Source organism: Sorex araneus, chromosome 1 (genome assembly GCF_027595985.1).
Source record: "Sorex araneus isolate mSorAra2 chromosome 1, mSorAra2.pri, whole genome shotgun sequence".
NCBI classification, from domain to species: Eukaryota; Metazoa; Chordata; class Mammalia; order Eulipotyphla; family Soricidae; genus Sorex; species Sorex araneus.
In genome coordinates this window covers 169979896-170001617 of record NC_073302.1, presented here as the reverse complement: position 1 = coordinate 170001617, position 21722 = coordinate 169979896, and the positions used below count along the sequence as shown (strand labels likewise).

At 37.3% G+C, this 21722-nt stretch overlaps 1 protein-coding gene across 4 annotated transcripts in view; it reads left to right on the top strand.

Annotated features, from left to right (window-relative positions):
- Window positions 1–21722, top strand: part of FAM172A (family with sequence similarity 172 member A) — a 452093-nt gene that overhangs the window by 97843 nt on the left and 332528 nt on the right. For all 4 annotated transcript variants that reach the window (XM_055120157.1, XM_055120093.1, XM_055119959.1 and 1 more), the window contains one exon: window positions 12032–12097. In XM_055120157.1, the coding sequence (XP_054976132.1) occupies window positions 12032–12097 (66 nt within the window). The remainder of the gene's footprint in view (window positions 1–12031; window positions 12098–21722) is intronic.

The window sequence follows — 21722 nt, the reverse complement described above, 5'->3', positions numbered from 1 at the left end:
TTAAATTTTGGGTTTTCCCATTCTTTTGATATTTATTTGTCAGTTCGGTTTTCTTATGTTGTCGGATCAATCTGATAAAAATTATCCTATAACTTTATGAAGATTTATCTATATTTTACCTAAATAGGAATTCTTTAGTACAATGGTGCTTGTTGAATTTTTAGAATGTCTGTCTAGAAATGATGAGATTCTATAGTTTTTAAACTTGGAAAGACATGTGACTAATATTTGTCCCCCCAAACAAAAAAATGACAAATAGTATGTATATTACAAGTTCAAGTAGAAGTTCATTGTTTCACCCATTAAGCAAATCTTCTTGAAAGTAGTAAATTTATCTTTATTCTATATGTTTTTAGTTTTCCATTTTATAGATGTAGATGTAAGGGCAGGTTTCTGGCTTACTAACTATGCCTCTTTGTTTTAATTTACTAATATGATTACCATAGGGTTTACAGAGGCATCTTTAATTTGCACAATTTATCATCAGGTAAATTGTAATGTCTCACATTAAATTGGAGCCTCATACATAACACCGACTTGCATATTTCCCTATAACTGGGCTTCCATCTCGAATAATTTTCTTTAGCATAAAGAATTATTATATCTCTTGTATCTGCTGCAATTGATATCTTGATTTTTATTTGTCCGGAGTAGTCTGTTTTTTCCATGATTCTCTTCCTCTAAAGGTCATGCTCATCTGTGTTGAGGATAGGGCCCAGCAGTGCTGGCCTGTTAGTGCTTGGACAGGTGGCAAGAATTGACGTTGAAAGTGAGACAGCTTAGGCAGGAGCAAAGTTAGTTTTCTGGAAGCATGTTCACTGTCAGATTGACAGATCAGAGACCTCCAGAGAAAGAGACCATCTAGCAATCTTAGGGGACAACACTTTATTTATTTGTTTATTCAATCATTTAAAATTTTATTTATTTATTTATTTATTAAAATTATTTATTATTTTTATTGGGTCACCGTGAGATACACAGTTACAAAGCTGTTCATAATCAGGTTTCAGTCATACAATGATCCAATTCTCATCCTCCCACCAATGTCCATTTCCCACCACAAAAGGGGACACTTTTTTTTTTTTTTCTTTTTGGGTCACACCCGGCCATGCACAGGGGACACTCCTGGCTCTGCAGTCAGGAATTACCCCTGGCGGTGCTCAGGGGACCATATGGGATGCTGGGAATCGAACCCAGGTCAGCCACGTGCAAGGCAAACGCCCTACCCGCTGTGCTATTGCTCCAGCCCCCCAAAAAAGGGGACACTTTTATAGTGTATTTCTGGGCTACTTTATGTGATACTAATCTATAGAAAACTGAAGTTTTCTATAGATTAGTCCCAGAAGGGGGCAAGCAAGAGAGACATGGACCCAATTGAGGGGAGCATATAAATTGTAGACTAAAATATTCAAAGCCAGTCACATAAAAATATAAGAAATACGTATAGTAATTTGGATCAACCGTGAAATGGTCTGGGCTATTTATATAAAGGTAATAAAATATGCATAAATACTGTAAGCCTATCCTGAGAAGGAAGTCAGTTCCAGGAATTGGGGCCAGAGGCACAGGATGGGTGTCTTATCTGTCCTGTGGGCCAGATTGATAGGCAGAGGAGCCATGGCCCGTTCTAGGAGCTGTGGGGCAGGGTGGTGCATTGTGTGTGTGTGTGTGGGGGGGGGGGGGCTCCTAGCACAGCTGATTCTCTTAGCAAGGAGGGTCTTGGCCTGACAGGCCTTGAAATGGGGGCTTAAGCCGTCTTTGTAGGGGGGCTTCTGATAGATGACTTCATTTATTTAAGGAAAAACATAAATTCCAATATCTCACAAATTTGGTATTTCGAAAAATTTTTTCAACTTTACTCCTATATAATAGGGTTTTTGTTGTTATCTTGTAAATTTTATTAGTGATTTTCACTATTTAGAAAGAGTCTACTGGCTTTATTACACAGCCAGGAGAAATATGACTCACAAACTAAGAATGCCTTGCTTAAGATATTAAATTTTCTCTTCATATTTCACCACCTCTGAAATCTAGACCACTTTAAAAATTCTCTTTTGTTTTTATGCTTGACTTATGGTATAGTTGTTCCCTTTTATCTGAGGTTTCACTTTCCATGGTTTCAGTTTAACCTGGTCTAAAAATATTTTATATTGTAAGACATCTTGAGACACCAATATCACATAGCATTTATTGCAGTATTTGTTATTATTTTATTTAAATTATATTATTTATTTTCTATTACAATTACTGCTAGCAGATGGAGATATGCCAAAGTTGTGTTATATCAACTTGATCTTGATGGGCATTTTTAAGGTTTTAGGCAAAGACTAAGACACGGTGGCTTCTGACTAGGTTGGTAATGCCATTTATGGAGTCAGCAAACACATTAAAGGAAAAATGTTTGGACATGGAAAGGTGGTTTCAGTTTGAGCGTATAGAGTTTGAGGTGTCTGAGGAATCACTGGAATATAGCAGTAGTTATATTCCTCTTTTAAGTGTTAAGAGTCTGGTTATTGAACAAGTGGTGGTTAAAAAATTGTGATATATACACAAGGGAGTGTTATTTGGCTTTAGGACAGATGCTATTTTGTGTTTTTCTACAGCATGGCTAGAACTAGAGGATGCCATAGGCCAGAAGTAGAGAGAAGTGTAATCACTTATTTATTCCTGTGGAAGTCTGAGTTACATAGGAAGGAAGTGAGGGAATAGACAATGGCCACTAGAAACAAACCTCACAGTAGAACTGAGGTTACTAAGCAGGGCATGTGGCAGAGGGATGGAGCTTTCCGAGGGAGGGTCAGACAGGAAGCAACTTTAAGACAGTCTGGCACTTCAGTGGTGAGTGTGATCCAGTAACACTCATGCCTCTGGCATAAGCATTAACACTATTATAAATCATGTTTCCAGAAAAATATAGTAGGGAAAAGTTTAAAAGAAAAATAAAGCAGCATTACTAGTCAGGGTAGAGCAGGTTAACCATGGTCTTTGGGGTCAGCCTGGAGAAGTAGCACTCCCGGTCAGAAGTAGTGCAGAGGGCAGGTGCTTGCCTTGCTCCCATCTGAGCCAGGTTCCATCCCTACACCACATACCATATGGTCCCCTGTCAGGGCTGATTCCCAAGCACAAGGCCAGGAAGAAGCCCTGAGCACTACTGGGGGTGGCCCAAAAAACAGTAAAAGAATAGGTGCCAACCACCAGATCTCTTCCATAGTATTACTGTTGCACTGTAGCACTATCATCCCATTGTTCGTCAATTTGCTCGAGCTGGCACCAGTAATGACTCCATTGTGAGATTTGTTGTTACTGTTTCTGGCATATCGAATATGCCACGGGTAGCTTGCCAGGTTCTGCCATGCGGGCAGGATACTCTCAGTAGCTTGCCGGTCTCTGGGAGAGGGACGGAGGAATTGAACCCGGGTCAGCCGAGTGCAAGGCAAACACCCTACCCACGCTCCAGCCCCCATAGTATTACAACTAACTTTATTTAACAGTGTAGGTAGATAACAGCTCTGTGGACTGTAGCAACCCCAGAAACAGGAACTTCCACATCTGGGACAGTGGACCCCAGCAGCTGCTCACCCTTGGCTGACTCCTGGCTGCTTTTAGGTCCCCTGTTCAACTACTTGCTGTTCTTATTGTTTGTCTCTCTGTATTTCCTTAGTGCTCACTACCATTAGCAATTCCTGCTGATTGGTTACATACCAGGTAAGAGAGATTTAAAATAACCAATCAGATCATCTTGATTTTCTATTCCCTCCCTTTTTCCTGGCTCCATTTATGATATCAAGAAGAAAGGATGACAGAATGAGGAAGACTCATCTAGCGGGGTGGAAGGAAAATGTGGCAACAGCTGATCTGAAGTGGATCTAAATGAAGGATAGCCAGAGATAGAGAGTAGTACTCGAGGGAATGCTAATGTAAAGTTGGAGGAATGAATTTTATTTCAAAGATATGCTGAAAAAGCAGTTACTTCAAAAGACTTTAAAAGCTAGCATGTACCTACTGAGAATAAAGTATAAAAAGTTTTAAGGGGAAAAATATAGGGATGAGATGGGGATAATTTTAGTGAAATCTAAGATGTAATTCTGACTTAAGAGGACATGCACCCAGGGTAAATGTGCTTTACTTCTAATTAGACAACTCATTGCCATTCATATCAGTCTCTTTACTGTTAAGATGCTAGAGGAGTCGTTTTAGGTTTAGCCAAACTGACATTTTTTGAATAATATTAAACTTTAGTTATTAAGAGATTTTATCTTTTGGTCCCTTCCTCACCTTATTGCTTCTCCTTTTTTTTTCTCTCTTTCTCAGCAGGAATTAGTATAGAATATAGTCCAGGTAAACTGGGCAGTAAGTAGAAAAGGTGGTTCTCTATCTTATTTTAGCATAGGTAACTACAGGATCTTTAAGTGCTTCTCAGTCTTATGGTAATTTGTTATATTTAATTTGTAAAAGCTTAAGGTTGTATTGGGAGGTGGGTCACATCCAGTGATGCTCAGGGATCACTCTTGGAAGCACTTTGGGGAACATGTGGGAATGGAACTAGGGTCAGCTGTGTGCAAGACACTATCTTTCCACCCCTTGATCTTAATGGATATATTTGAGATGCGTTCATGATTGGCAAGACCATGGTATATCCACACAGTAGAATTCTGTGACTAATAAAAATGAGTGAGAAACTATTACTGAGAAAACAGATCATGAGGATATGTATTGAGATACTAAACAGCACATTGTATTTAGTTCTCTGAAGAAAGGCTGTAATGTACAGCCCTGTGTGTCTAGTGTTACTGTTTCCTACATAAAATCGTAAATGCTATTGCTACTGTAGTATGTAACCATGCTATCTAAACTACAAGTTTTTTAATAGTTTAACTTTGGAAAAAAGAATGAATGTACATTTATTTGCTTTATTGATCCTAAGAAACACTAGGAGAATGCAGGAGAATATAATAGATAAGATTATCTGTGGAGAACATTAGGAGGAAGAATATAGTGGAGAAGGATGGTGGTGATTATCCTTATATTGTTTTCATTTTTAACTTTTGTAAGTCTATTTCCAACTTGAAGAAAATCAGCCTTTTCAATACTGCTTTTCTTTTAAAAGTTTTGCTTCTAGTAAAACTTAGAGTTTTTTTTTAATGTCACACTTGTAAGTACTGAGTTTTTTTTATTCTTTCATTGTGCATATGTTATATGATTGATGTTACCATGTTGAATATGCTTATTTTTAAGTTACCCATTGAGGGGGTTTGTGAGGATGGGAGGTGATCATGACAGGATGCTAAGTGTAATAGACAAGGCCTAGAGTTTGCTAGCAAATTCAGTTAAACTTTAATGTAAGCTGAAGTGCTAAAGTTGAATTTGGGAGAATGAACATAGACAGCAACAGTAAACTATTAGATATAATCACGATCTTAGTTTTGACAAGCAAGAATGACTGAAAATTATCCTCAGGTATAGTTATGATTTGTATAATGTTTAAAAAAATTAATATCTTTGTTGCAAGGATATTATTGTCACCCTCTTTGTCATTTGTCACATTTCCATTGAAATATTTATGGAAATACATGCACTGTTAGTAGAACCTGAACTAGAATATAAATGGTTTAGAATTTTTTAAAAACGGAACCACTGTGAGACACATAGCTACAAAGTTAAGGACTGAGTTTAAATCATACGATATTCCAGCATCATCCCTTCCTCAGTGTACATGTCCCACCACCAATATCTCCAGTTTCCTACTGCCCCCACCCCACGCCCCCTCTTTCCTGTCTCTATGAAGGACACTTTTTTCCCCTTTTAGGCACGGTAGTTTGCAATACAGGTACTGAAAGGTTATCATGTTTATCACTTTACCTTTGTTCAGCACCCAGATCTCATCCAGAATGATCAGTTCTCACTATCATCATAGTGGCCCCTTCCCTATCCTAACTGCACTCAAAATTGTCCTCTTACTGTTTTTTTGGGCAAGCTTCCTACCATGAACCAGTCCTCCTGGCCCTCATTTCTATTGTCTTTGGGTATTATGCTCATACTTATATATATATATATATATATATATATATATATATATACTGTATATGAGTGCTGTTATTCTCTCTGTTCCTCTTCCTGTGATCCATTTTTGTCAGCATAATACTCTCATGTCCATCCAAGTAGAGACAAATATCATGACTTTATTTTCTAACAGCTGCATATTATTACACTGCATAGGGCTGGAGTGAGAGCACAGCCGGTAGGGCGTTTGCCTTGCATGCGGCTGACCTGGGTTCAATTCCTCCGTCCCTCTCTGAGAGCCCGGCAAACTGAGAGTATCCCACCTGTACGGCAGAGCCTGGCAAGCTACCTGTGGCATATTTGATATGCCAAAAGCAGTACCAACAAGTCTTGCAATTGAGACATTACTGGTGCCAGCTCGAGCAAATCGATGGAACAACGAGATGACAGTGCTAGAGTGCAGATGCACTCATCTATTTCTTTACCCATTCATCTATTCTTGTTCACTTAGGTTTGGGTTCGAGAGAAAGATTTGTCTGTTGCCAACCCAGGCTCCCCACACAGAGAGCCTGTGGTAGCAAATGCACGTCTTCCCAGTAAAAAGAGAGAGAAAAATCCCTTTTGCTTTGATGTAATTTCACACTTAAAGAAAACTTGAGTGATTCTAGGGAGTCATTTACATGCCACTTGAACCATTTGAGTGTGAGTTGAAAACACGTTCCTTACCGTTGTTACATATTATGCATTGCCTAAGAACAAAAGCATTTCATAGCTACAGTACAGTGATTAGAATTAAGAAATACTGTATTGACACACAATTTACATCTATAAGCCATGTTCAATGTTACGAATGTATTTAGTAGCTTTATAATCCTCAAGTCCAGGATCCGATCCAAGTTTACAAGTTTAATTATCACTATTCTCCTTTCATCCGAAACTACTCATTAGCTTTTGCTTGTTTTTCTTGGAGTTGGCTTTTTTTTTTTTTAAGTACAGGACATTTGTAGAATGATTCTTAATTTGAATCTGTTATTTGTATTCTTGTGATTAGATTTCTGTAATGTATTTTTGTATACAGAAGTATCCATATATGAAATTACTCAATATATGACATCAAGAGTATTGATATTGAATTTCATAAAGTTACTAATATTTTTTGGTCACCAGAGAAATAGAATTGTATACTAGAAAGACAGGAATAAAGAAAATCTTAGTCTATGAAACTTTAGGAAAAGAGGTCGGAGAGTTGGTGTAAAGGGTTCAGTACCTGCCACTCTATGATTTCTTGAACATCACTAGGGACCATCCTCAAGAACAGAAAAATCAGGCTAAGGAAAGATACATAATACAATGAATACAAAATCTAAATTTAGTTTAGATTTAAGCACATTAAATAGGTTAAAAATTGACCTTTAGTGGAGCATCAGTCTGAATTGAAAATAGTAAAAAAGTAAAAATTTCATGTGTCATTTATGAAATAATTGCTAAAATATGAGTGAGAAAAATAGAAGGTAAACCTAATTATGCACACACATTTTTAAAAATAGATAATTTCCAAGACTGGTTTAATAGATGTACATCGGTATCCATTGTTTTACTAAAACATAACAATTCAGATTTCCCCCATTATGTCTGAAAGTGAAAACATAGTTTAATATTAGTGTGAAAATTAGTTTTATTTACTGACTTTTAATACTCATAGAAACACTACAGGATTGTTGTGTCCTGTTGGAATCGAGCTCAATATGGTTTTGTTGAAGCATAAACTGCTCAGCCCTGAAGGTAAAAATCGCACTATGCGAATGTTCCTAACATACATACTGCTTTGGGGATAAACATGTTCAAAATCAACTCATTGCTCTGAGCTAAAAATCTCCTGTGAGTTGTACTTTGCCTGTTTAGAGATGAAATGAATAAGATTGATTTCTTAAAAGCCACAGAGTTTTTAAAATGCTATTTTTATCATTAAGCAAAGTGGAACTGAGTAGCACCAAGTAGATAGGATTTTTTTTTTTTTACTTTTTCCTTTCGTGTCTAGTCAAGCTCAGGAGCTGCTCTGCTTCCTGCTGGGGCTGGGGCTGCTGGGTGGGGCTTGCTCCCCACTGTGCTGGGGGCCGGGGCCGTGCTTACAGCCAAACCCTGGCCACCTGCATGCAATGCAAGCACTCAGCTCCTTGAGCTATCTCTACCCCCATATCCCCTCCAGTATAATCTTAATAAAGATTGTGTTAAAAGCAAATGTGTCCCAAAATATTAAATTTCCTACATAATATATGAATAATGTTAGAATGAGAGATCTGGGTAAAGTGAAACTGTTTATTCAGCTCTTTTATATGTATCTAGTTAATACAAACATCATATTCATAATTGTTCGAAGCAGAGGAAAACTGAGAGAAAATGCAGTATATTTTACTAATTACCCATCCTTTAATTTTATTCTGTCAGATTACAACTAGATATCTGTAACAATTCACTAGACCAACTTTTTATTGTTATTTATTTTTAAACGTTGGAGAATTCATGTTTTACTAATTCAGTAGGTAGTCTATTGAGTCAGATTTGTGACTAGTGGATGCCAAGAAAGGAACCTGCATTTTTGGTTTGTTTTCAGGCCATACCTGACTTTGCCCAGGACTTATTCCTGGCTCTGTAATCAGGAATCATTCCTGATAGTGCTTGGGGGACCAGATGTGGTGCTGGGGATGCCACCCAAGTTTGCTACCCGGAAGGCAAGCGCCCTACCCCCTCTACTACCGCTTTGACCTCTATCCCACTTTGTTTCTTAAATACAGCCTCAAAAGGACCCGAAATATCTCTTGGGAAGGTTCTTAGCATCACCCCTGCCATATGGATGTACAATCTCCCCTCTATATTAGGATCTTCTAATATAAATGTAGTAACTTTGTAAGGGTAGAACTTACCGTGTTCCCAAGAATAGAAGAATAGTAGAAATAACTACCAGGAGGTTGACTCCATGGTTTGGAGGCTGGCCTCACATTCTGGGGAGAGGGCAACTCAGAGAAGGGATCATCAAGTATAATGCAGTCAAAAGCCATGCAGGGGAAGGGTGATGCAGGCTGAATGTAGACTAGAGACTGAACACAGTGACCACTCAACACCTTTATTGCAAACCACAACACCTTTATTGCAAACCACAACACCTAATTAGAGAGAGAGAACAAAAGGGAATGCCCTGCCACAGTGGCAGGGTGGGGTGGGGGGGAGATGGGGGGGGGAGGGATGCTGGGTTTACTGGTGGTGGAGAATGGGCACTGGTGAACTTTGTATGAGGGAAACATGAGCACAAAAATATATAAATCTGTAACTGTACCCTCACGATGATTCACTAAGTAAAGAAAGAAAGAAAGAAAGAAAGAAAGAAAGAAAGAAAGAAAGAAAGAAAGAAAGAAAGAAAGAAAGAAAGTTATCATCTTCACTTTTTATTCAATTCGAAGACCAGAAATAATGCTAAGATGTGTGTAGTATATTATAAGCATGGAGGAAGCACTCAGTAAGTCATGAGTCAGTTCATTTCAGGGTGAACATCTTATGTTTTGAAAATTCTAGAAATATCAGATTTTATTTTCCTTCTTTCTATGGTTCATTTTAAAATTTTCTTTTATTCCTACATAGAAAATCTTGAAATAGGAAAAATCTAGTTAGACTCTTAATTCCTTAGAGAGCTTCTTTCTATTAATAGTCAAGGGACCTAGTTTAAGAGTCTGTTATCTCAAATTACTTCCTTTCTCCTCCTTTATAGATTTATTTAATTTTATATTAATTATGGCTACTATGTCGATTGCCTGCTAAAAATCAAAAGAAATCCAAGAAAGTTATCAGATACAGCTTTTTTTTTTAAACTTTTTCTAGTGCTTTTAGTAATGCTATACTTCCTCAAGGGTAAGTGTATTTTAGAGTATTGTCAGCTTCTCCTACCCCTAGTTTGTAAACTTTTCTGTCATCTGTGTTATTTGTCATTAAGATATAATTACCTGGTACTTTATTGCTATTGTTATTTTGCACAAAATGTTAATTCTTAGATCCATTAAATTTAAGAAAATCATAATATTTCTTTACCCTCCACAAACAGTATTTATACAAATATTTCACTTATATAATTTTACTTCTCTATAAATTTCTTTTAACAATTTCTTCAAAGCAGACCTATGTGGAGGAAAAAAATCCAATGTTTATTTTTCGGAGCATTCTTGGCTTTCAGTGTGGAAGGATAATTTCACTGGATACAGAGCTCTAGATTGATAGGTGTTTTTGTTTTTTTCCCTAACACTTTGAACATTTCATTCTACCCTTTTTTTTTGACATAACTGATTTCTAACAATTCTAATATAAATCTCCACACCCAAGAATTTTTTTTGTAATGGTGGAGACATTTATGGTCTTAGTGTACCTCCAGCAAATTACCCAAACCCATCCCTAATCTGATTCTTTTTTGTGGGAGGGGCTGGGAGGTGGGGCACAACTGGATATGTTTAGGCCTTATTCATCCTAGCTTTGCACTGAGGCTGTAGAGAAGACCCATTTACTGCTTGCTTGAGTTGTTGGCAGAATTCACTTATTTCCAATTGTAGGTCCTTGGTCTTCTTACTGACTATAAGCTGTGGAGGGTGACCTGATTATCTTGGGGACATCTCATCTTTTTTTAATAACAGTCTGCTTCTAAAGATTTTTATGATTAGATTGGATCAGTTCCTTAATCTCCGTTATATCTGCAATTATATTGCTTATACTAGGTAACGTATTCACAGGTTTTAGGAATTATGATGTGAATTTTTTTGGGGAGCCATATTTTTGGTTCCCATGACATTTTATTCTTGACTGAGTGAATAAATATTCCAATGGCCAGTACCAGAATACTTCTTCCAAAATCAGGGGAAAACAATTCTGGAAATTTGGAAAAGTGCCTTAAAGCATTGTTTTGAGAAACCAAAGTGTGTGTGTGTGTGTGTGTGTGTGTGTGTGTGTGTAATTCCATTAACTAATATTAATATTTTTGTTTAAATTTTATTTTCATAAAGTTGTTCACAATAATTTATTACATTCAATATTTCAACACCAATCCCACCACCACCATTTCACCTTCCCATAACCATTGTTTCGAATTTTTTCACCACCACTCAAGCCTGCCCCAAAGGGGCATTTACTTTGTATTGCTTGTTATGAATATTTTAATTAAGATTGATTGCCTTCTACCTTACACCCCAGCAAATGTGGTATGCTACTCAGTATATCAGTAGCAGGAATTCTAAAATTTTAATCAAGGTTCTAGGCGTGGAGTTAGATTTTTAACTGGGTGTTGATTTTGAGGTCTGGAGGTATCTTTGGAGTGTGTTGCTCTCTTCTGAGATTTATTTGTGAGTCTCTGAAACGTGGTTGTTAATGAGTTTATTTTTTGGGAGGGTCTGGGAGGTGGGCACAACTGCATGTGTTTAGGCCTCATTCATAGCTTCCTCCAGAGGAAGTTCTTGAGTGTGACTGCCAGGGACCAGGATGCACAGGGAGATGGGAAGAGGGGGCTCATTCCCAGGTCCAGGAATCCTGTAGGTTTCAGCACAAGTTTCAGCACAAGTCCAGCATACTTGGGTTTTTCATCGGATTCATTCTTATGTGTGGGGGGCTCAGGACGAGCCTTTAAAGGTCCACTGTGAGCATGGCAGCAATTGCGTTCCGAAGGTTTGAGCTGCTGGGATTCTTTGGGGCAGGCGGAGTCACACCTGCCCCACTTCAAGGCTCTCAGATGAAGTCAGCCTGGCATGGGGTAAGGGAATATCTCTGCAGCGTTTTACTCCCTTTCGAGATTTGTGAGTTTCTTAATATTAATTCTTAATGAAGGTCCACAGTTATTCGTAGAGTAGCAGTAAGCTATTATAGATAATTAATAAAGAATCTTTTAATTTAATAGCAAAGCAATTCAAGATAAATACCAATTCAGAACAACTGCTTAATAATTTACATGAAACGTAGTAATAGGTGACATTGTATCTTAATGTGTTTTGTTTTCCTTCCTGCCTAGATCATCACAAAATATGTCTATGAGCTTTTGGAAAAGGATTGTAATTTGAAAAAAATCTCCATTCCAGTAAGTCCAGTTTTTTTAATATTTATATTTCTAAGCAAAATAATTTACGACACTTATTTTATGTTGCTTAGGTGAAATGTCACTTAAACAAAAATATAATATTGTGTTTTTCTTGTTTTGACATTGATAATTAAATACCCATCAGTATCTACCATCTCCTTTCATATAGTAGTACTTAAAATATAATACTCATTAGTGTTAAGAAAATATTAATTTCCAGTTTTTAAAAAGAAAATTAAGTGATAGTAGTTAGTAAAACTATCCTTTCTCATTTAATTGCTATTTAAAAATATTTTTGGTTGTAAACCTTTCTCATTTAATTGCTATTTAAAAATATTTTTGGTTGTAAACCATGTATATTTAGCATATTTTATTTTTTGAATAAAATGTTTGTAACAATATATTCGTAGATTTTTCTCATGTTTACTGTTTTGTAACACTTTCTCATTTGGGCAAACATTTTTGAAAATTTTCTGACTTTAGTTTTTGAGTTAAAAAATATGAGACTTATTCTACTCAAATTGTCAAACAATACTCTTTCTTAGTATGTAATATAAAAGTCGAAATGTTGTTTTTTTTTAAATTTTTTTATTGAGTCACCATGTGGAAAGTTACAAAGTTTTCATGTTTAAGTCTCAGTTATACAATGCTCGAACACCCATCCCTTGAAATGTTAAGTTTTTGAATGAAGCATTTGTCAAAAGGTAGTAGACTATATTGGCTGTGATTGACAGATTGATTTTATTAGATGTTGAATCTGGGAGAATTTTTGATCACACACACAGAAATAGAGGCATAGACTTCAGTAGGGGGAAAATCCATTTAAAAATAAAATCTAGAGATCAAATATGTGTCTTCTGTAATTTGTCCAGTTTATCACCAAAGTACTTCAGGTCCATTAGTCCGGACTGTGGGGGCGAGTGCTTCAGAGCTGGTGCTGCTGCCTGGGCAGTGGAAGTCACAGGCCAACCAGGCAGGGCAGGGTGGGGCTGGGAGGGCACGAGTGTTCCAGAACAACACTGGGGCCCTGGGGAGGCACTGGTTCCTTTCACCATTTGGTACTGTCTGCATGATTGGCCCGGGACTGGCTGGTTAGGGTGACAGAGTGTTGCAGGAAGAAGCCCACTCCTCCCATCACTTGTATCACTTGTATCACTTGTCATCCCATTCATCTTCTATTTGCTCGAGCGGGCGCCAGTAACTCTCCATTTGTCCCTGTCGCATGCTAGTGTAGCCCTGTGATAGCTGCTCGCTCCAGGAACAGGAAGAGCCTCAAACCGTTCATTCAGGGTTTCAACAAAGAAGTCTGACCATCTCATTGGTGGGCGGCTACGCGGTCTTTTGACATCCCGTGGAATCCAGTCAGTAACAGCTCTAGTCCAGCAGTCATCTCTGAATCGCATTACATGTCCGACCCATCTGATTTTTGATGTCTTGGCAAACAAGACAGCGTCTCTGATTCTTGATCATCGACAGAGGTCAGAACTTGGGATTCCTTCTCTCACTTGAGTGAGATGTGATACTCCTAGCATAGCTCTTTTGATTCCTCTTTGGGATACACAAATAGTGTTCTCATCCTGTTTGCGTAGGGCCCAGGTCTCTGAGGCGTACACTAGTGCAGGAAGAATGGTGGAATCGAAAAGATGTGCCCGGAGTTGTAGGTCCTTCGTCCTCTTAACCACTTCTTCAATGCTCCTGAAGGCGTTCCCCACTGCTCTCTTCCTCCTGCACAGTTCTGGTGCCAAGTCGTTCTTCATGTTGATTTTTTGACCCAGGTACACATAGCTGCTGCATTCGGACATGTTCATTCCATTGAGAGCAAATGGAGTGTCAGGGACTAGTTCGTTTTTCTTTGAGCATCGTCTTGTTGAGGTTCAGGTGCAGTCCACGACCTTTCCAGCCAGCATTTGTGCTGCTTGGCTAATGTTCGGTGTTATGGGAACGATGTCATCAGTGAAGCGGAGGTGGTGTAGTTGCCAACTGTCTGTCTTCACTCCCATTCCTTCCCATTCCAGTCGTCAAGTAACAACAATGGACCTCATTCACCTGACACTGAAAGAGCCCCCAGTACGGCAGCAACTCCTCCCATCATTTGTGCTAACTGCCAGGTTAGACCCTTGTTCTACATACTCGATTCCAGCAGAGGGGGGGTCTTCAGATCAGTCTCCCTGACCTTCCACCCGTTGGTTTTTAAAGCAGGGAAGGTGCCTGGACATTGAGGTCGGGCAGGTGTTGTCAAGGCACTGGCAGACTCCTTGAAGAAGAGACGCGCTGGTGCAGCCACGGAGCCTGCTGGCTGGGGTAGACCTAGTCTGCTAAAGGAGCCCTCTCTCCCAAGCCCCTTCTGGCAAGACTTGGCAGTCATCCAAACCTAGACTACATAATTCAACTCAGTAGTGTAGGCCCTGATGAGCAGAATCTGGCTGATCTTAGAAGGAAGCAGTAAATTTTCAAGTCAAGAACTGTAGTGCCTCCTAGTGGAAAGCAAAACAAATGTCCCAAAATGTTAAATCTAGTGACAGTGTGAATCCTTCCAAAATCATTTTCAGGATCACAAAACTTAGGAGTCTTATACACAACTTAAAATAATTGTTATGAATAACATCACTGCTATACATTAAATTCACATTGACACAGAGAATAAACAAATTCACTAGTTAATTAGTGGAGAAACATGATTTAAGAAAATTGAAGTCACCTTTCAAGATATATAAACTCATTAGAAAAGGAAGTATTAGAGTACTGGGATAACATAAGGTGAAAAGAAAGAAGAGGAAGAATGCCTTTTTAAATAAATGATAGTTGAAAATATCAAAAATATAAGGAAAAGATTAATCAGAAAACTGAAGGGGGAAAGATTCTAGTTTCTGAATAAAAAAGTTAATGATAAATAAAAGGTAATAACATGGAAAAAATTGTAAAAAAATGGTACTAAGCCATTATCATATTTCTCGGCAGAAACTCTCAGGACAGTAGAGAATAAAATAACATATTTGCAGTTCAAAAAATACAAATTTCTAGCCAAAAAACTTCACCCTGAAGGACTAACATTCAGTTACAAAGGAGAAATAAAAGCTTTTCCAGATAAACAAAAGCTAATAGAGTTTTCACCACCAAATCTGCACTTAAAAAAAAAAATGTTGAATCCTTTCACAGGGAAAGAAAAATAACATCAACCCTCAAGCATAGTGACAGGAGTAACACAGAGTCAGAAATATAAACAAGAATAAGATGATAACAGCAAAACATCAAAGAGGAGGAAGGATCAGATGGAATCTGTTTAAGCTAAAGATGACCATCCAATATCAGCACACACCCTTCAAAGAAAACAGATACAGAGACTGGTATAGTCCTCATAGTAAGCACAAAACAGCAGTTTGGGGCAGAGATATTTAATAAAAAACAGCAACAACAAACGGTGGAATGGAGAGAATAGCCATCGTAAGCCATCTACATAAAAAAGATAGTAAAGATAAATATGGACAAAATAGCACAGAAATAAAAAAAAATCAAAAGATGGCTAAGTAGTAATTAAACCCATATATTGATATCACTATAGATGTGAATGCTCCGAACTCACCAGTTCACACAAAGTGACAAGATGGCCAGAAAGCAGAATCTTCTAAACTGTGCCTAAAGAAGTCTCACATGAGTAGTAAAAGCAGATATCCGAATGAATGGAAGGCATGAAGTGCTCAAGCCAGTAATCATAGAAAAGAACAGGAATTGCGGTTCCCATAGCTGATTCAGTAGGCATTCAACCAAAGAAAAGCTAATAAAAGACAGTGATGCTTTTATTTTTAACCTTTAGCATTACTATTAACATATGCCCATAGCATATGGGAGTATCCAAGTATACAAAATGATTTTTAGTCAATAAACATTGGTTATATACAAAACCCACATATACTTATATATAAATATCCAAGATATACATCAATACTTACAGAACTGGACAGAAAATGCAGGTGGAAAATTTAGAAGGAAATCTTGAGGCTAAATGAAATAATCAATGAGATGGACTAAATAGATTTGTATGGAAACTTTTACCCCCCCCCAAGCAAATATACACGTTTCTCTAATGATGTAGACCTTTGACAAGGATAGGTTCCATGCAGTACTAAGGGAAGTTCCTTACAATATGAACCACAGAAAGAAGAAAAAATCTCAAGTGATCTAACATTGCGCTGGAGGGAACTGAATAAAAGGAAGGTGAAGGGAGGAAATAATACAAAATGAAGTAGAAGTAAATAGAAACCAAGATCAGTAAAACTGAAAACTGGTGCTTGACAAGAATCGGTGTAATTGACCAACTTCTTGCTAGGGTCACAAAGGACAAATGAGAGAAAATTCTGATTAAAAAGAATGATAAATGAAAAGGATAAAATTCAACTAATGCCGCAGAAATGGAAAGAATCCTGAAATTACTGGAAACATCCACATGCATATAAATTGGACAACATCGAATAAAGGAGGCTTATTTCTAGAATGAGTACATATAACTTTCTAAGACAGAACCAAGAAGAATTTGTTTGAATAGACCAATTACAAGTATAGAAATGAAAACAGTAAGTCAGTTGTCTCCTAGGTACAAGAGTCTAGGACTGTGTTGCTTATCTTGTGAATTCTTAAAAACTTTTAGAGAACTCCAGCTCTTCTAAAACATCTAGGTCAACCTTGATTTATTTGGAAACTCTAGCTGATTTTTACTTATTTGGAAAGTTTTTTTACAAGAAATGCATGAAAACCAAGATTTTGTTATCTTTTGGGAAGTGAATATTTTGAGTTTTTTAGATTATATCACTTTAGTCTTAGGACTACCACTACACTAGGTTTAGGTGTACTCTCTAAATATTTTATTTGATTCTCTGGAAAGTCATGATAGAATTTTTTTACTTGTCTGGTTACCTTTTTCATTGATTTTATTCCACTTAGCTTTTGTTTTTATTTGAGGGGGTCACACCTCGAAGGAACTCAGGGCTAACTCAGGATCATTCCGGGCAGGGCTCACAGGGCCATATGTGATGTCAGGGGTTGAACACAATAGGCTTCATACAACAAGCGTCCTACCTACTCACCTACCTCTGGGCCCCAATTTTATTTAAAGAGCATGGTTCTTAAGAGCTGTGAATTAAGTCTTTGTTACGATGATCTTTAGTACTTCTAGATCATAGAACTTTTAAACTCACTTCAACCTATGGATTTCCAAAATAAGCCACAGTTAATTGGCCCCATAGGTGATTCTATACCAGTGTTTCTTAATTGAGGGACATATCACCTATGTCTTCAGGATATTTGAGTGGGCTGCAGGTTAAAGAAAAATCACAAAAATGAGTTTCTTGGACCATGGGACAAGATTAGGATGCCATTGTAGTATGAGTGACGAGCCCACAGGAAGAAAACAAGGGCATTGGGGCCCTGGTGGAAAATGTTTAAGAAACGTTATTCTCTGTGATTAAGTTTTATTAATCTTCTTTCTAGAAACACTGAGATGGAGATTAGGAGGACTTTGTTTTATAGGTGTTATAACAATCTTATTAAAATTTAGGTTATAAAGCCTAATAAACACAAGAGCTTTCTATTATGAGACCTGTATGTCATGTCCCTTTATGGTTGATAAAGAGTTTCTAGTTTTATCAATGAAAAATAAAAACAGTAAAAAGTAATTTATCTTCTTAAATTCTCATCATATATTTTGCACAGCTGTAAAATATTTCTTTTTCTGTAACTGTACAGAAATACAAACAATATAAAGTAGACCATACAGTATATAATTAGATTTTGAGATATACTATGTCATTACAAAAACGGAGAGAAAGGAATTAGTTAATTTTGAGGGGTGGGTCATTAGTAATACCTTCTCCATGCAGATACTGATTTCTCTCAAGTCCTTTTTACTGTGTTCCTCTTGCTAAAATGATTGTCCTTTGTGCTGCTTAAAAATATGGTTAATCATTTATTACTGCAGCAAACTAACTCTTTTAGAAGTACCAAACCTAAAAAACATTAAAAGTATCCTAGGATATTTTTTATTTTTATATCCAATGCATTTCAGGTGGATATTTGGGGGAGGGTGTTTAATCACTTTTGTGTATATCATAATTTATTTATTTATATATTTATTTTTGCTTTTTTGGGTCACACCCAGTGATGCTCAGGGGTTACTCCTGGCTCTGCTCTTAGGAATTTCTCCTTGTGGTGCATTAGAGACCATATGGGATGCCAGGGGTTGAACTCGTGTTGGCCGTGTGTGAAGCAAATGCACTACCCACTGTACTATCCGTCTGGCCCCTGTAATTTATTTTTGATGCCAGTATAAAGTATGGAACTAGTAAGTTTAAAAATCACAAAAACAATATAAAAAGAGAAAATTATATCTTACTGCTTTTGAACTTGCAATGCAAACCTTTGTTTGCATTGTTATCTCTGTATAACTCAAGACAAAATGATCCTATTATAGTAATGTGAAGTGTCTGTCCACATCATTCATCCCTGATAGAATAATTTTAGCTTGTAAAAAAAGCTCCTTTAAGAAGATTTAACTAAGGTTGCAAACTTAACAATTTATGAAGAATGAATAATCTTCAATCTGACAAAAAGCAACTATGAATAAAAAAATTCCAACTATTATAATAAAAGCAATACTCAATGCATTAATTTAAGAAACAAGGCACCAAGATAGAATTAAAATTGCCACTAACTCTAAGTATTTATATTCAGACTAAGATTGTACCAAATAACCTTGTATAAATAAGTGATTGAGTAAGGTCTAGGACCCAAAGATTAATATAGTACTTACTTTTTTACTCTTTTACTGTTTTAATAGGCTTACTATATTTAAATTTTTTATGCATGGTCTCATGTATTCCAACATCAGATTTAACAGTTTGTTTATATGCATGAATATACCCATCTGTCATATTCACTCATATATACCTATTTGTGTATATTGACAATATTTTTTTTAGCTTATATGAGACAGAAATATTTATCACGGTGTACTGATGTAATCTGATGGTAAAATGGGTTGTGTCCATGTTCGTCATCACTAGCCACCAAAATGGCAGCATCATTTGAGAAAACACTGCTGCCTTCCCTGATATCAGAAAACAATGGGGAGAAGCTGAAGAAGTATAGATCTCTGAGATGAAAGCAATTTTTCTTTGCTGCATTTGGATCACTCCTGTTGCTGCTTAGGGACAGCTCCCAGTATAGTGTTCTGGGGTCTGTCCCAGTGGTGCTTGAGGGGCCATCCTGTGCAGGTGACTGAATTCTGGCCTGCTCCATGTAGAGTGTGTGCCTTTGACCTTTGACCTCTGGTCTGGGATAGTAGCATTTTACAGGCGGCCAATCAGTGTTTCTCTGGGTAGGATTTGATGCAACAAATGTCTTCATCCTTTATTTGACTGGAGGGAAGGCAAGTGCTCAAGTCCAGGTAGTCCACGAGGTGTGAAAAAAATGAAATAAATAAACACCACCACCAAGACACATTGTCTTCAAAATGGCAAGAAACACAGACAGAAATAATTACTTAAAGCCACAAGAGAGAAGCAAAACCTCGAATACAAAGGGCACAGCATAAAATTTACTAGAGCTTTCTCCCTGCAGGCAAGAAGGGAATGGATGGGCTGGAGGTGGGGGTACAGGGGGTAGGACATGTGCCTTGTATGCAGCCTTCCTGGATTTGATTCCTTGGAAACCCACATGGTCCCCTAGTCCCATCACAAGTGATAGCTGGAAGTTACTGAGCACTGCTGGGAGTGCCCCCCACCCCCCACCGAAAAAAAGGAATGTAAAAATATTTAACATACTTAATGAAGAAAACCTTCAACTTAAAGTCCTTTACTCTGCTCAACTGTCATTCAGATTTCACAAAGGGATATTTCTTATTTTTATATTTGTGTGTCTAGACATCATATACATGTTTGTGTGGTATGTGTACATTTGTTTCATGTGTTCTATATTACTAGACAATATGTAAATTACCAGTCATCAAGACATTAGCTTTAAGTCACTGAAAGCTTTCCAATCCCAGGTCACTGCCGATATGAAGCACCGTGTGCCATGGCCTATGTAATGAAAGACTGTAAAGTTATCCTTTTCTAAAAGTGGTTTTATTTTCCAAATATAATTATACACTTTTTTCATTCAAAACTAATATACAGTGCCCGGAATGATAGTATAGTGGCAGGGGACTCAGCTGACCCAGCACCCATGTAGTTCCCAAGCCCGTCAGGACTGAGCCCCGAGTGCAAAGCCAGGAGTAAGCCTGAACACAGCCGAGTTGGCCCCCAAACAAACAAAAAAAAATCAAACAAATATAATATATATGTATATACAATCAAAATTAATTAAAATGAAATTTTTACCCTGCTAAATAGCTAATGCGTAAATTGTGGTTATTGGAGTTCATGAATAAATATTGCTTCCTAAAATAATCATGGTAGAATCCTGTGTTCACACACCAAGTGAAATTTTAAATTCTATTTATACAGACAGTGTAAATTTTAAAAAAATTATTGCAGTTAAGGTAATGTGTTTTTAGTGATTTTTGTGTACCCAGGTGTGTGTGAATGAGATGGTGAGGTGAGATGGGGAGGGGAGTAGGGACTTAGATACTTTGGTGGTGGTGAGGTGAGGTAGCTCAGGTAGCTGTGCATTTCATATAAATTTTCTTTCTTTCTTTATTTTTATATCTTTATATCTTTTAACCTACTTCTTCCTCTGGGAGAAACTGGCAAGCTACGGAGAGTTTCCTGCCCATATGGGAGAGACTCACAAGCTTCCCATGGTGTATTCATATACCAAAGCCAGTTAACAAGCTGGATCTCATTCCCCTGACCCTGAAAGAGCCTCCAATGCGGCATCATTGGGAAGGCCGAGTGGAGAGAGACTTCTAAAATCTCAGGGATAGGACAAATGGAGAGGTTACTGAGCCCGCAAGAGAAATCAATGATCAACGGGATTTCGTGATTCGTGATTTTTTTCTTTTGCTTTTTGGGTCAAACCCGGTGATGCACAGGGGTTACTCCTGGCTCTGCACTCAGGAATTACTCCTGGAAGTGCTCAGGGGACCATATGGGATGCTGGGAGTCGAACCCAGGTTGTCCGTGTGCAAGGCAAATGCCCTACCCACTGTACTATCATTCCAGCCCCTCATATAAATTTTTAAATCATTTTCTCATTTAAAAAAATTTAGTAATATTCCTAATATTATTTTTCAATAATTATCCTTTACAATTGTATTATTCTATTTTCTGTATTACAGGTGGAGTTTACGTCTGATCTAAATTATTGACTTAATAGCTGATATTGGGAAAATTATTTAATCTGTATCCCTCAATTATTTATAAATGAGTATACTAATGTGGAATGGTGATTGAGATTTTTTTTTAATTTAGCATAGTCTCTGGGACTTAGCACTAAATTAGTTATTCTTATCTGAAATAATAAAATGTTAATTAGGGTTTAGTGTAGGGGAACGTGCTTATTATTGAATTACTAGTCTTTGCTCAGTCACCATGTACATGTTAGCCTCTTTATGAATAATTTTAAGCTACTCTATTTCTTAATTGCCATTCTCTAACTTAAACTGACCTCTAGTTGTTTCACATGTGTCTACATC